Source organism: Solanum pennellii, chromosome 5, assembly GCF_001406875.1.
Source record: "Solanum pennellii chromosome 5, SPENNV200".
Classification (NCBI taxonomy): Eukaryota; Viridiplantae; Streptophyta; class Magnoliopsida; order Solanales; family Solanaceae; genus Solanum; species Solanum pennellii.
The window spans coordinates 71,525,737-71,543,236 of record NC_028641.1 but is presented as its reverse complement, the minus strand read 5'-3'; the positions used below and the strand labels follow the sequence as shown (position 1 = coordinate 71,543,236).

Genomic DNA, 17,500 nt, shown 5'->3' with positions numbered 1-17,500 from the left:
TTATTAGTAGTACTAGATGGGGGAGGCCCGTGGCAAGCACGGGCCCAATAGTCAAAATATCAGTATTAATTTGTTGCAGAAGATGGATAATGTGATATGTTGTATATTATTAGAGATATTCAAAATATATGTACAATTGATATTGGACATCAAGATGATCTCTATTAACTAAGGTAATAAAAACAAAATATTTTTTTGACATATGAGATCAACATGTGATTGTAGAGGATGCTGCTGTTCATTTTCAGTTGCTGATCTTCTTCATCATTCCCAAAACTATAGCATAGGGAGTTGTTAGGGGTTCCTGAGAAAATTGTTAGTGTTAGTAAATTTAGAAAGTTTGAGCTGTTAATGATAAAAGTGAAATCGTTCGAAAAGTAACAACTCAACTTTTAGCATTGAGGTTGCTTAATGTTATGACTTTCTTGTTTGTACAAACATTTTTAGCAAGCCTCTCACACTATATGAAATCAAGAGGTTCTAAATTTGTTTTGTATGGATGCAGTGGAGGAGGACAAAAAGTAGTGATCCGAGAGGCTTCAAGTACTTATGAAAAGAAAAAACTAAAAGCAAGACAACACTTAACTATCTACCAATCTTCTACACGGATTAATAAGTTGAACCAAGTATAACAAAAAAGTTAACAACTTTGTGTCCCAAGTCAAACAAATTACCAGAAAATCACGAAAGGCAGCCTGAATTCGAAGAGCAGCCCATTCTTGTTTCACAACCTCCTCTTTCGACGAATAAAGAATGGATAGTGGTCCAATAAAATAAAAGCATCTACGTCAATTCATACCCATTAGACTTTCATTCAATTAACAATTTCATTGGAGGAAAAAGTGGAGATGTAAAGGACTGAGTAAATAAAATACGCAAACAGATACATACAGCAAACCAAATCAGCTCCTTTGTTGCGAGAGATTTTGTAAGGTCATGATTCTCCAGTGTTTCTTTGACTGTGCCTTGAAGCTTCACAGGATATGAGACGACGTTTTTCAAATGGTGAACCAAAAATTCAATATAATACTATAAACAATATATGCATTAATCTAATAGAGGCATTTACTTCAACCAGATAAATTAGAAGAAAAAAAATCAAACCATAGTTGTCTTATTAAACTTATCGAACATATGCCTGAGATCATACTTCAGGGGTTAATGTCTCAATTACTTTCTGATACCTGATTATGGTATGTAGTTGCAGACTCGAGGAACTTCCCATAATGATGAACTGCCACCTCTGTATATGGCTTGGCAGCAACACGAACTTTTTCAACATGTGGTTTTGCAGCAGCAGCAACATCATCAATGTATGGCTTGCTGAATTTCTTAATTCCCTGTCAGAAAACTTTACTCAGCACTATGTATTCATACATGCATGACAAAATCGGAAAAATGTTTTTTCTTAAACAGAGTTGGGAATGCTACCTGAACATGAGGAGTAGCTAGTTCTTGAACCTTGAGAATATGTGGAGTTATGGCACCTTTAGATGTCTTGTAAATTTCTAGAGCTCTTGTAGTTAGCAATTGTACATGTGGCTCAGCAGTAGTGGAAATCACCAACCACTTTTCCTTTGCAACTGGTATCCATTGCTTCAAACAGTAGAGCAGCACAATGAGAGTCAACGCATACCCCGACTTGATAGCTAAGACACTCGGGAAAACTAATACATATTGAATAATGTAAAACTCAGACAAATGAACCTCCATCAAAAAGAGACTATTGAATATCCTACACAATTTAACAGCCACCCTTATCACTATTTAGCCTCTTTGTATTTCTAAAGGAACTTTCTCCAGAAAGATCTTTTTTTGTGTGTGAGATAAACGTGATGTCCGGGCCCAGCTTTCTCGCACCTCAACTAATACCACGGGATACCTGCCACCTCCCACCAAGGCTATCTCCAGAAAGATCTCTTAATAATCTACTACCCTAGCAGACAAGGTTTTACCTCACAAGGATTGAGAAAACTTCGGCAGGTACATTAACACTTGTTTCTCTAAAGCAATAGGGATTTCAAACAAATATAGTAGTTCGTTGAGGTCAACTATCTTAGCACCTGAGATTTAGCCTCGCAAGAACAAATAGCTCAAGGATAGATTTGTATGATTACTTGTTCAGTACACAAATGGATTTAAAATCAATCTAGGTTCCATTTCGAGCGAATTTCTCAATTTTGAATAAGAAGTAAGGCAACAATATGTGCAAATACTCACATCCTTGCCAACTGCAGTTGGACTTGCCATAAAATATAGTTAAAACAACTATGGTCAACCCCAAACAAGTAGAAGTTGGCTATATGAATCCTCACAAATCATGTCGCATAGAAGGAGTTGATCCTGGTCGAGGTAAATGGATTTAGGAATTCATACCCTCTGACTTCGTTCGAGCTGAATTACATCCTCCCAAATACATCTATATCACATAAGCTTCTAGTTGGTAGTCCATTGTATTCTGTTTGTATTTCAAATCCCGTGATATTGTGTTAACAGATTTAGTTAGATTTAACAAGAAATCTCTTATTCCTAGTTAACCAAATAGTTTACATAATAAGTAAATGAATAATTTTCAAATTTGTTTCAAGCTTTTGCTCACTCTCTAATGTGCTAACAGATTTAGTCATATTTAATAAGACATCTCTTATTCCTAGACATATAGCCCTCAAATTACTATATTAGTAGCTGATTTTTTTCCCGAAAAGTTGGTACAACAAAAAGATGAACAATGAAAGCTTACCCTGAGTTTTTAGCCTTCGATATAATTGCTAATTTCATGGCAGCACCAAAAAATTCGACAACTCAAATTCTTGCTCAATGAATCACCTGAGAGTTGTAAAATTTATCAATTTTATTAGAGAACTACTAAATGAAAAATAATATCAAGAGGATAAACATCTACTCACCCTTAGTAGATAGTTCAACTTCATTAACATCTGTCAAGACAACCCAGCTGTTGAAACTGATCAATTTTCATAACAAATAAGTATTGCCTTCATTGGGGAATTTCGTCAAACACGTGACCACAACCATTATCTGCAAAAATATTATATTGGCCAAAAAATTTAGTATTTAAGAACTTGATAGTTGATACTACAAGATAATGAGAAAAAAATCATGCATGAGCAGAATAATCAATTAACAGAACATTTGCATATCCATAAAGTGAGGGATTCAATCTTTAACGCTGCCCTCCACTCTAATCTCTAGAGTAAGAACAACACTGGCAAACTTGGACTGAACTCGATTGTTTTGTCCCCAAAAATAAGCCAAACTTCATCTGCACGTTCAACTATTTCCTCTTCTTCACCTTTTGAGTTTTAACCCCAAAATAAATAGAAACACCAAAACTATGTGCATCAAGACTATTGAAAAAGTGAAAATTTTGGATGCACTATGTTCATCAAGGGTCCAAAGTCATCTATGTATTTATTTCTATTTTCGAACATGCATGAGTAAATTAGATACAATTGATGATACATACAGTAAAAATCCAGAGAAGAATGAATATATAAGAGTAGAAAAATCATAAGAAAAAAACTCACCGTAATACAACAGGTACGAAGAGGAATTCGAGGGCGAAACAGAGATTAAAGACGATATCAGAATTTGACAAACAGCAGAGCAAGCGTGAGAATAGATGTGGAGAACATTCTACATTGTCGAAAGAAGGAAGAAGAAGAAAGTGGGAGAGAAGGGAGAGTAAAGCAAAAGCGTGAGAATAGTGCTACACGTGCTTCTGCATAAAGCAGTACACGTTATGCACTTTTGAAAGAAAAATAGATGATTTTACTATTTTAACCCTACTTTTACAACTCAATTTGATGTACAATTTACAATTCTTTTTGTACCACATTTTAATGCAGTGTTCGTCCTTGTAAACTGTCCTTTCTAAGTAGGGGGAGATTTGTTTGTTACATTTCTCTTTAGATCATTTGTCGTTCATTTCATATAATTTCATTGTTTTAAAAGTACAAGTTAAGAATGACCAATGAGTAAATCCCTTCGCTGGGTTTGGAGGGCTTCCCAATTTTAAAAGACGGAAATTTAGTTAAGTTTATATTATTTACTTGTTAAAATGGCCAATTAAAAAATCTATCCGTCGGTTTTGGAGGCCTCCACATTTTAAAAGACGAAATTCAGTTTAAGTTCATATTATTTATTTCGCTAAAATTGACCAATGAGAATATCTCTCCATCGATTTTGGAGGCCTTCCCATTTCTTAAAAGATGGAAATATAGTTAAGTTTATATTATTTACTTGTTAAAATGGCCGATAAAGAAACTACCGTCGATTTTCAAGGTCTCCCATGTTAATAAGATGATTTTTATTAAGTTATTATTTGAGTTATTAATTTTTATTTCTATTTATTTAGTACTAACTCTTTTACTAAGTGTCTTTACAGGTACACTGAGTTGCTTTCCATCGAAGCTATTAGAATAAAATTCGAATTGTAATTTTATTTATTATTGGCGTTAGGAAAATTTTAGGTCGTGTCTTATATTATTATTTTATTTTTTGTGTATGTTGCATGTTATTAGACTTGTATATTATTTTTATTTTCTCCTTAATTTGAAAAAATGAATTTAGTTGGGACCCATATTTATGGTTTTCGAAGGGTGCGTAACACCTTTCCTTCGGAATCACTTGAACCCTTACCTAGAGCTAATGGTTTCGTAGATCACTTAATGATTTTTTATTTTTTCCTAAAATTAGGTGACGACTCCTTTAAAATTTGTTTATTGTTTAAATTTTTTGCAAAATTAAATCAATTGACTATTTTTTGAGTCACCACGACGTTCTGCCTGTTTGAATAGAGTAGGGATATAAACAATCCTTCATTGTTTTTAATCTATCTGAACTTGTATGTAAATTTTTTAACATTTCTAACATATAGTTATATGAAAGTACATGTATAGCACTAACACATCACAACATATTTGAATCAATTTATAAAGTTGTTCTGATTAACATCCTATGCCCTTTCTTCATCAAGTCTATAAGAGGTAAATTTATTTATTTTTGAGCCATGAATGTTTAAACTCTCCAAGGATTTAGTCTTTGTATTATTAGAACAGATTGCTACTTTTGATTTGGATACTTCTTTCAATCCTACAAAAAATCAATGCGTCTCTTTGTATTTACTGTTTTCCTTTTTTTTTTCCTGTGACAACAAACTACTTGTAAGCCAAGTTGTCATTTCTTTTTGTTTAAAATTTCTGATTTTAGTTCAAATGTGAAGGCTATAATATCCTTAATTGGGATTTTCTTTGGATTACCTGTTAAGTTACAAGAATTCGAGCTATTTTAGTTTCGAATCTTCATGGAGAGAGCCAAGCTCGTTTATGCCACTAATCTGATTTCATGAAAAATGTTAATTTGTGTTGGCTCTTTTAACATTCCCTTTAGTTTAGCTCTAAATATTTGCTTCTTATATTCTTATGTTTTAACTCAATTTGAGTAATAATCTTCATCTTTTAGTTGCATGATAAGCTTACTGTTGGGATTCAAATCTTTGAGGAAATGAAAAACATGTCTATTTCTTCCCCTACTCTTTTGTTGAAGTTGATTTGTTCTCATTATTTATCTGTTAAGTCAGATGCAACTTTTATTGTTAGTGATTCTGGAAGTCCATATTTTATTCTCTCATTTACATTTAACTATTTTTTTGATATGGTGTGTTTATGATCTTACTAACTCTTTTTTTGGTTTATTTTGCCTTTGAATTAGATGAAGCCTCACTAGAGTTATCAATGTTATTTATTAAATAGTATTTCGTGTTTCTTATCACTCGTTGACTCTTTTAAAGTTAGATAGCTTAAGCTTATTAGAATAACTTAAGAATCTGTTATGTTCTTTCATAGTTTTTAAAAAGCTTTAAATACATGTTTACGAGTTTGAACTAACTATTTAGTTCAAATTTTTGAATAGGATAAAATTGTTAAGTTTCTTAAACTAAATTAGTTGTCTTTTAATTTAATTTAGAACTTTGTATGAATGACTTGAGGATCTTTAATATCCTTTCATAGTTGTTAAACAAAGTATTATAATCAATGTTTATGTGTTGAATTATTTGTATGGTTCAAAATATGACGATGGATAAAAGTTTTAAGTTCTAGGATTATTCTTCGGATCTTGCAATGTATCAAAAGATTTTTATCTAAGTTTCAAACAAGAGTTTAATAATTAACTCTTTTATACATTTATAATTAGCCAAACTTTTAAATCCGTCGGTCAACCGTGTGTTAGCGGATTCTAAGATGCCTAAACCCTTCCTTAGAGAATTATTTGAACCCTTACTTAAAACTCTGGCTTTATTTTAATACTAGTTAACATATCCGCGCTTCGCGCGGACCTCATTAGATTTATGAATAATTTTTTTTTGTTTAAATATTTTGAGTCAAATATTATTATCATTGAACCCAATAACTTATATTTTTCAACTTGTTGTTCACTATCTATGCTTTTAGTATTTTAAATATAGTTGATTTCGTATAATCTATTTGGTATGTTATCTTTAGAAACATGTAAAGAAAAAAAAATAATTTCATGAAAATTTTCTTTTTCTTTATGCGGCCGTGATAAATTCTAAATTATATTTTAGGAGGGAGATAAATTATACAGTGTTCATAAAAAAATATTAATGAAAAAAGTTACTCTAAATAAATTGATAACCAATAATTAAATAAATTAGAATACATATCATATGAAATTCCTAGAGTGGAAATATACAACTAATTTCAAGTCATGCTTATCATATTATTTTATCTAAAATAATTACATCTTTTAGAATCTATTGCTTGTAAAATAATAAAAGGTTGACTTTTATTTTGGTGAAAATCATCTTCGGTATATTGAGAAATCATGTCAACACTACATAAGCAATTAAATAGGAGTATCATATTTGCATTATTCAACTAACAATATACTCTACTTAATTTTTTTAATTTAACATGAATCTAATATGAAAAGCAAACATTCAATATTAAAAAAAAAATAGCAACACAATAATTATTATTACAGAACGAAAAAAAAAGAAACAGTTGCAATATACCAAAACTGTTAATAAACACTTATAAATTTATAATATATATAAAAAATTAAAAATACTAATAAAATAAAAAAACTCTATAGAAAAATCTCTTTAAATTTATTACTTGTAGCAACTAAGTAAGATAAGAAAAACTATATAACTTGCACATTAATTACTTTAGGGGGTTATCCACATGAAAGGTTTTGAAGTCATGATTATTATTAATTAACAATTAAAAATAAAAGTTACATATATAAAAAAATATCAATTATGCAGAATAATACTATTAAGTAATTATTTGAAGAGGAAATTTTGAAAATACATTTTACAATATCACACTGGTGAAGAAAAATAAAAATATGCTAAATAATTTAGAGAAAAGATAAATGTGATCGGAGGTGATAGAAATGTACTACATCTTATTTATTTCTAACATTCTAACTTTATATGTAAATAGATATATTGGTTGTAAGTAAATAATAAAGAAAAAATAACTTAAAATATTTTTTTTAAAATTGTTATTCTGAAATTATAATCAGAAGAAGGTCAAAAAAAAAAAAGGAAAAGAAAGTGGAAAATTAATCTATTAGAATTGGAAATTAGAAAAATGTGAGTTATGGATGATTATTATTTACTCCTAATAAAGTAGTATGTGAAAAGATTTTATTGTAAATGTTCCTCTATTAATAAAAATTATTTTTAATTAATTGAGTAAACTACTTTTACAAAAAATCAATTAATTTAAATCAGAAAAAAGGTAAAAAAAAAAGAAGATAAATGTCACATCACTTTTTTTATGTATCTTATTTTCAATAATTAAGAGAAGTTAAATAAATTACACTTTTTAGTTTTAATATAATTAATGTGACTACGGGGAAATTTTTTCTTCATTTTTTTCATTAAATAATTTATTTATTCATTAAATTTTTTAAAAGTACTAAAAAATGATTAATTTATTTTTTGTTTAGTCTATGACTATTTTTAATATGATAAACTATATCATATTATTTTTAGGGGCATCAATATGCAATAGCTATAAGAAATGTATCATGTGCAATATTATATTTTTCAACTGTGACAAAAATTGAATATTAATTAGAACTTGACGAAAAATTTACATAAAAATAATACTATATAAATTTTCATCTTCATTCATTCACATAATAATAATAATAATAATAATAATAATAATAATAACAATAATAATAAGAAAAAGAAGAAGAAGAAGAAGAAGAAGAAGAAAAAGAAAAAGAACAAAGTAAAATGAAGAAAATAATGTTAATTGAGCTTTCTAATGTGTTGATTAGTAGAGTTTCATAATTTAATTTTTGTTGAATAACATGAAATTATATATCTAATAAAAAAAATATAATCAAAACAACATGAATGAATTAATCTTCAAAATATTTGGAATCATTCAACTTTTTTACTAATATGACTATCTTCTTGATGAAATCTTGAAAAAATTATGATTCCTTCTTCATTTTCATAAACTTGTACCAAACTAATGCAAACATCAATTTGATGAATCTTGAAAAATATATCTATGATCTTTATCAATATGAAGATCATATGGTGAACTTATTAAGTACATGATTGATGAAAAAGATGAAGAAAAAAAAATGTAAAAGAGGAAAAAACTATACTAATAAAAAAAAAATAAGAAAATGAGAATGATCATTGAACATAGATAGTTGTTATTTATAGTTTGGGTAAATCATAAGAATAATTAAAAATAAATTGAAGAGACATTATTTAAGTAGGGAATGTAAATAGATGGAGGTTTTATTGTAACTTATTAGGTATAATTAGAATAATAAATATGAATTAATTTTTTAATCAATAAACAAATTATTTAATGAAAAGAAATGAAAAAAAATAAAAAAAAGAAGAAAAAAAGAAATTGAAATGGAGGCCATAGAGAGGTGCCACATCAGCTCCTCTATGATCCTCCTTTATATATATATATTGATTTTCTATGAAAAATTTCCTTTTAAAATGGTATTCTTAATTTTCCCTAAAAAATTAAGTGGCGACTCTAAAATTAAAAAAAAAAAAAATAATCAAAAACTTTAACAAAAAATGGCTAAAGTTGCAAAATCGTTTGTAATACCTTTTAGTTTCGAAATCGGATCGTAACACCCCTATATAAGTAGAGAACAACCCAGTTTATAAGAAATGTTATCATAGTTAATCTATCAATCTTCTTTTCCCATATATTTTCCTCAAAATAATTATTAGAAATAATTTGAAGAGTAACATTTTATGTTCGGTTTAAATAAATTATATGTTCTCATTCAATATCTACTACCTTCATTTGATGCCGAATTAATTTGATGTTTTTCCCAATTAGCAGTTTCATTAAAACCATATAATAAGATTTAATTTTATATCTTTTATGTATATACCACTAAACGTGAATAATATAAGATATAATTCTTCATTTTGAGAAAAAACAAGAGGGATCGGTTCAAGTAGTAAATACCCACCACCTCCAATATAAAGCTAATCATACCTCACATTCCATCGTCAAATTTAAAAAGTAGCAGTAGAAAGGAACTCACAAGTAAAAACACGCAATCAAGCAAGAAATAATTTAAAATAAGTGAAGGAAAAAACGCTCAAACTACATTGCCAATCCAAAACATGTCTATTACAAAAACACTTAATTTGCAATCCAAGTCAAATAAAACAAAAGAAGATGAAACAAGTTCAAGGAATTCTAATGGAAGACATGAAAATTCTACTTAACAACAACTAAGATGAGATCATCAACAACTAGTTCTTCAACTCATGTATCGCAGCGAGGCTATTTGTGTAAGGTATGAATCTTCTCTTGGGATTTAATTGTCCTGGAGTCATAATGGTCTCCACCTTTTGCCCACTCTAGTAATAAAGATATATCCTTTCACTTGTCCAGATCACCACAATGTCATCACCACTTTTATACATGGTAATACATTACACAACACATTACCATTATCAATAAACAAATCTTTCTCCAATGCTTGCCGAGACTTCTTGTGTCCAAGATTTACGCACACACTACGATTCAGGCTCATGTCCATTCCTCCGTAGATATCTAACATAAAAACATCTTTGCAATCATTGTAAACAGTTATATAGGATAGCTCATCATTTACCCGACTCAACGCACCATATCTCCCAGGTGGAATAGGCACACGTAGAACTGCTGCAACTTCATTTTTCACATCAAATGCTAGCACACCATTTGATGTTGTACTCCAGTATCCCATCCCCTTCATATATAATCCCCCACCAACAAGACTTGTATCTTCTAACTCAAGACACTCTGAAGAAGAGCGCCTCCACGAATTTGATTGAGACGAGTAAATCTCAAAGAATACAACTGGTTGATCAAGAAGAGGGACAACAGCGACAAGGTGAAAATAAGATTCAATATTACCCTCAGGATCAAACGCAAGAATGAAAGCTGGATCAGATCCGTGATAATATTGATGAGGAGGGATACATTTCCAATCTTCGGTCAAAGGATTGCAAACGTAATAACTCTCCAACCCCTGGCAAAGGAGCAACCCGCTGCTAGAACTGAAAATTTTAATCCCTTCAGGCAAGAAACCTAGGGAAGGTTGGGGACTCCATTAGCAGAATGATCCAAAGACAAGAAGTTGGGATCAGATTGGATATCCACATCCACAATCTGATGAAAGTAGCCTGAAAGTTTCTTTAATGAAGTGTTTTGTTGGTATGCCAATAACGGACAACCTATCCAATGATTCCATTCATTGGACACTGCTCGAAACTTCATCAAGGACTTGCCAGGAAGGAAAGGCAACACGTGTTTCATCGCCACATCTTTTATCTTCATATCCTCTCTCCTGATGTAGTCTGCAGGTAATTTTGATACTTCATTCCATTCCTGCAAGACAAAAGAGGTATTGTAATTAGATGAAAGAGATATATACATCTTAAATACAGCTCAAACTCGTATTAGTTGGTGTCAAACATTTATTTCTACTTATCTCTATTTAGGTTAGGTACTTAGTTTACTTTCAAAGGTTCATTTAAATAGTGCATTCATCAACATTTCTCTAAAACAGGGAAAGCAATGGAAAGACAAACAAGAGAATAGTAGTATCAAAAAAGGCAAAATCTAAAGAAGAAACTTCTCAAAAAAAAATAATAGAGGAGTTCAGATTGCCTATATAATTACATTATGAAATAAAAAAATGATTTTAGATTAAGATGAATTCAAATGAAGCAAAGTAAATAGTAATTTTCTTCCATCTAAGTAATTTTTGGTTGTGTAACATAGATATGTTTCACTATTGCAGAACTATCTATCAGAAGAAAAAACGACCATTCTTCTATGATAAAAGGTTATCAGAAACAGCCTCTCCATCCAATAAAAGTATGGGTGGGGGTAAGGTCTGCGTACATCTTACCTTCCCCAAACCCCATTTGTGAGGATTCCACTTAGTGTGTTATTGTACTGAAATGAATAAGTTTCAGTATTGTTCTTCATGTAAAACGAATAAAAATACTCAAAAATAGAAGAGGCAGAAAATGATACCTTGTGAGTCCCATTGTCCTGTTGTTGAATAGCTGGAGAAAATTCCTCAGCATCAGCCATGATATTATTCTCAAACTCATCAGAGCTAACGGTCATCACGTTGTCCTTCAATGATTCCATTTAATTTTTCTGCACAAAATGCACGGTGTTAGTGATAATGAAAATTTTAAAGCATAAACTCCCTCAAACTATACTTTATGAACAATCAAAAGAACGACAACCTAATCCACTTTAAGAAAGTGTTTTAGTATGCGAGAAATCAGGATCTCATAAAAGGAGCAGATGAAGTAAACTCTAGACTCTGCTTCATAGATCACTAATCATCAGTATAAAAAGATGGAAAAACATTTCACTATACTTAAAACCATAGATTTTGAAATGTTAATCTCCCAATCACCATATAGCAGTTCATCTCCTTGGTATAATTGTGATTCAAAGAAATCAAAATATCAATAGTCAAGAAATTTCACAATACTAAAAATCAAGAAACCATAGATTTAGAGAAGTAAATCTTCCATAAAGAAGGATTTCTGAAACAAAGTGTCAAAAGCAATAAGTCGTCCACACATAGATCATATCGTAAATCTGAGAAAGATCCGACAGTTCATATATATAATTCTTTGTCAATTGAAACGTGAAATATTTACATACAACTAGTCCCACATAAGAATAATTCAAAGAATCAAAACAGATTCCAACAATTGAAACATATGATAATCAAATGGAACAAATTAAGAATAAATCACAATTCCTGACATATACAATGGATAATCGTAGAATGAAATTTAGAGTTCTTAATAAATACCGGTAATCAAAATTATTTTAGAAGAACTAAGAAAAGAACTCACAATGCCTGGGATTTGAGTTGCTGTAAACAAAGAAGAAGGGGAAAGGGGGCTTGAAACTGTAGCGGTGACGAGAATTGTGTGGGGAGAGATTAGTGAAGACAGTTCACGATTGCAAAAATTTAGCGAAGAGTTTAGCTTGTATAAAGGAAATACTGTTTGCTTCTTTGGATATATATACACAAGGAAACAAAGTTAAAGGGAGGAGAATTTTGACATTTCATTGCCTTACACAATCTCAAGTTAAAATCTTTCTAGTATTTATTCCAAACAAAGATGTAAAAATAGGTCAGTTCAATCTAATTCATTTTAAGTTATGCGGACCTAGGAATTTGATGGGTTAGGGCGGGCCAACCCTTTATGTTAAAAAATCTTAAATTGGTCGGCCCAACCCAGCCTTAAAAGCGTGTCACGAGTTGGGGTGGACTAATCCTTGTTGACAGCCAATTCTGCCCTAACATTTTCAATTTTTTTTTTAACTTTTTACTTTTATTTAGTTAATAGCTCAAAATGATTTTTTATAATTTTAAATAAGTTTATCGATAACTATCTTTATTTATCAAAACTTAGGATTTTTTATCAATTAATTTTAAAAATGCATCTTTACATCTCATTAGTTACGTTCATTAATATTTATGTTGATATTTAGCATAGTCTAAAATGTATTCTAATACGAATAGAATTTAGAGATTCTATTCATATAATTTTGGGCGACAATGCTAAGCCATCATTGAACTCATTTCGTGTTTTTCTATTGAAGTTTAGATTAAGTCAAAAAATAGGTAGAGCATGAATAATATTTTAGAAGGTATTTTTTCATATTTTTAAAGAGAAAATGGTCAAAATCCCCCTAATCTATATCCGAATTGTCAACAACACACTTTAACTTTACAGGAATACTATCACTCCGTAAGCTATCTAATATTGAAATAATTACACCCTTGAAAAACCACAACCACATCTACATTGACCTGTGAATTTCACGCGTTTGACACTTGGAGGTTCGATTAATTGATTATTTTTCTTCAATTTTCTTATAATTCTTTTCCCCTTTTTCCTATACTCACCCAATTTCTTCATATCCTAAAGCAACTTCTTCTTCTAATTCCTTCAAATTTCTAAGGTAACTTCACAATTACTTTAACACCAAAGTCTCTCAAAATTGGATCATGTGAAATAAGAGAGATTGAGAGGAGGGAGGAGGCTACCCCTCAAAACAACCACCAGTTCAATGCCATACAACAAAGAAATCCATAGATTAAAAACAACAGGATTTTGGATCAAATTTCTGTGCTGTTTTGTATAAGAACAGGTTGATAGTACACCCACCAATCTACAATAGGAAGTTTAGGAACGGAGGGGGAATTGCTGGTGTTTTGTGTTTCGCAGAGGCAGGGACAATGGTGGCGTTTCGCCGGTCAGTCGAGTAACGGAGAAAGGAAAACCTAAAAACAATCTAAAAAAAGTGAGGAGAGGGAAAGAGAGAGGACGGACTGATCTGATTCAAATCCCTTTTTAGGTGATATAAATACATATGATTTTATTTTTAATTGATTTGATTAGTTTATAAAAAAAATCATGAAAATTTAAAAGTTTGTGTGAAATCAACAACTGTAAATTCGGTGAAGATGGTGATGATAATGATGGCTTAGAGATGGTGAATGATGGAGGAATTTGATCTTTGTTGTTATGGAGAAGAAGGATTAAATAAATAAATATATTTATAAAAAGAAATGCAAAATATAAAATTCTAATATTTGCCTTTTGTGCTCACTCTCTCAAAGAGATTGAAATACACTCTCTTTGCCAGCTAAGCATTTAGGGAGGTAATTATTTCAGGTTTAGATAGTTGAGGAGGGTAATAGTACTCCCATAAAATTAAAGTGAGTAGGTGGGAATTCGGCTATAGGTTAGGGAGGCTTTTGATCATTTTGGCATTTTTAAAGGTTAGAAGGACTTCTTTGAGTGTCCATATATTCCGGTGAAAGATTTGCCGGAATCCAGCAAATCATAACCCAAAACCCTCTCCATCTCCGACAAATAACCCAAACCTTCATTATTTCTAACAATGAACATCATCCATTCCCAAAACCCCATTTTTTATCTCATGATTGATACGCTCAAATTTACTTCTCGAAACGAAGTAAAAGCGGTCGCATCAAGTAAAGAACCCAACAGTGAGGTTGGGATCGTTCCACGAGGAAAATGGTTCAGACTTAACTTTATTCTATTATTACTTCTATTTAGTCAATTATTTCCCAAAAACAAATAACTAAATGAGGGTTTTGATTAATGAAAGCAATTAGCTAAATTAAAGTAAACAAGTGACAGGTTCAAGTATTGAATTTTAATCAAGTAATGAGAGTAACTAGGGCGTAAGTGTTCCCCACAGGCTCCTAAGTCGGTAATTCTAGCTATAAGTGTTCACCCTAAAAACGAGGTTATTCGGATTATTTATAAGAAACAAAACCTAATAAAAGAGGGAAATCTATTTAAGGAAATACCTGCCCAAAACTCGTTTGAGTCAACGACCCTCGTGACGGACCATTGTGGACACGACGGGCCATCGTGGTCTTCTGTCGCTCCATACTTAGCTCTTTTTCTGCTGCTTTTCTTCATCAACTCTCTGTTAACCTCGACAGACAGGTGTGACGGACCGTTGCAAGCACGACAGTCCATCGAGGGGCCTTGTTCCACGATACTTAGAATCTTTTGAAGATGGTTACTACTCTCTGTTAGCATTGACGAATATGCAGGACGAACCGTCGTGAACTTTCGCAGTCCTACACTTGGTCAGAATTCCCGAACTTCCATTAGCAACCATTATCTTCTCACGACGGTTGACCCCTACAGACCGTCACAGTCACGACGGACCGTCGTGGGGTCTGTAGGTGGTCACTTCTGCAATTTCAGCTCAAAATCTTTGTGTTCTCCTTTGACAGATTTCCTGGAAATAAATAGAAAACTACATCAAAAATCAATACAAAAAGGCTTTAGACACACACTAAACTTAAGGAAAATGCATTGAAAGTACCGTTAAACCACGGTACATCAACACCCTCAACTTAAATTTGTTGTTTGTCCTCAAGCGACGCACTATGACTCACTACAAAATCTTTGTAGAAGAGTATCCGTATTTTAGCTTTCGCAATCATTTGGATATCAATCCTGATTATTCTCATCATGTTCATGCATGCTATCACTATTAGGCTTGAATTATGTGGATCAGACCATGACACACACTCACCACAAACTGAGACCTATCCTCTTCGATCTCTCACCTAGGTGCTAATTTTTCTGGTATTGCAACTAGTGTTCTCACTTCAAAATAACATCCTCATTTTTCACATAATGATTACAGTTTGAGTATAAGGATTACTTTTCAACACTCGCTCTCCAAACAACTTCACAACTCATTTACACATATTGCCATAGGCTTGCCCTTATTTTCACTGCTTTAAGTTCGCCATAACAACTCTTAGGATCACGATAGGACTTTCTTAGCTTGTAACGTAGGCTCAGGGTCAGGTAGGGTATTTTTAGATATATTTTAGTGACTTATTTCCTCCTTGACATATAGGCTAAGCTTCCTACCTTTTTATCGTTTTATTTTGCCCTATTTCTCAATTTTCTTTCACCTTGCTATTCTCCTTTTCTTCTCCTTATGTGTAAGTAATTCTTCTCTTTTCTTGTGTTTATTTTGTGTTTACTTTTGAGTTATTGTTCTTTTGTTCTTTCTTCCTCTTTATTCTTTCAACCCCACTTTCTAGAGTATTCCTTATAACAGCCACCCTCAACTCATGGCTTTGCCATGAGTCAAGGTTCACAATACCCAAGATTGGGTCAGGGCCACGACAAGGTTGTTTTTTGCATTAGCCACCCTTAACTTATGCTTTTGGCATAAGCTAAGGTGCACATGTCCAAGGAGGGACCAGGGCCAACACATTGTTCTCAGAAATGATTAGATGGGCTGAAGAAGAAAGATCTATTTTAAGCTCAAACTATTTGATTCAATAAGGGATTACTTTATTTGTTTTTTCTATTATTCTAGGCTAAAGATTGACTATTTCGAACAAGGGCCTATGATCCTTTCTTAATTGTCTATTACGACTTACTTTTAGTAGGACTAACCAGGCAAGTTCTAGCTCAGTAACAATGGTGGAATATTCATATTTTCCTCACTCTCACTTGATATCTCATTACTCTTCCAGATTATCAGACACCTAGTTCGAATCTTGGATTTAGGGTCATGCCGTAGTGTATTTCTATGTCATGCTTAGAGCCACATATTTATTAGTTACTATGCCTAGTCATGCATCATTTTCATTACAACAGGATATCATTTCTGTTTTAGCCATCATGCTTCAGAGTTATACTATGTACACAAGATATAGACATGTCGGTTCAACAATAAAAATAATCAATCTCTTGGGGGAAAAGAACACATGCAAGAAAACCCCAAAAGAAGATCGTAAGTTGGGCTACAAAGACTTCCCTAGCACTTACTTTCCATTTACCCCACCCCCAACAAAAAGATTTGCAATTGTCCACAATGCATAAAAAATCTAATATAATAGAGTGGTTGGTGAAGCAAACCTGAGGCGCAAAGTGCCGACGATCAACAAACTGGTGGGTTCGATGTCCCGTTTACGGGTTTTGACGCGACGAGTCCCCATTGACGGTCCGTTACAGGCTCGACGGTCCGTCGTAGGGGTCCATCATGCGTGCCCTAACTTAAAATTTTTTGAAAAACATACCTGGGCACGACGGATGCTTGCGACGGTCCGTCGATGGGTCCGTTAAAAAGTGATGTGTGTTATGCGGAATTTGAGATAATACGAGAAAATATAAACGCGAAAAACAAGACAACAGATTTACGTGGTTCACCAATAAATTGGCTACGTCCACGGGGAAGAGGGAGAGCAGTTTTATTATGGAGAGGCAAGAACAGAATTACAGAATAGGGTTTGCCATAGCGTCTATATATAGTGCTAAGCTACGCCCTAACAGGCTTGGGCCCAACATACAGAATTAACAGATAATTAAGGGCCCAATACAATAACATTG

The 17,500-nt window shown here is 32.1% G+C and overlaps 1 protein-coding gene, 1 long non-coding RNA gene and 1 pseudogene across 2 annotated transcripts; all 3 read right to left on the bottom strand.

Annotated features, from left to right (window-relative positions):
* Positions 1–720: 720 nt before the first annotated feature.
* Positions 721–1,728, bottom strand: LOC114077349. The gene is made up of 3 exons (XM_027917299.1): positions 1,432–1,728; positions 1,185–1,340; positions 721–972 (listed from the first exon to the last, which is right to left on the bottom strand). Exons 1-3 carry the CDS (start codon positions 1,711–1,713, stop codon positions 811–813), a joined length of 600 nt encoding a protein of 199 aa, XP_027773100.1. The 5' UTR covers positions 1,714–1,728; the 3' UTR covers positions 721–810.
* A 261-nt stretch (positions 1,729–1,989) lies between these two features.
* Positions 1,990–3,817, bottom strand: LOC114077214. Its single transcript, XR_003578177.1, has 3 exons — positions 3,546–3,817; positions 2,907–3,036; positions 1,990–2,826 (listed from the first exon to the last, which is right to left on the bottom strand). It is a non-coding gene; the product is annotated as an uncharacterized LOC114077214 (long non-coding RNA).
* Positions 3,818–9,811: 5,994 nt separating this feature from the next.
* LOC107020175 lies at positions 9,812–11,708 on the bottom strand (annotated as a pseudogene).
* Between the last annotated feature and the right edge of the window lie 5,792 nt (positions 11,709–17,500).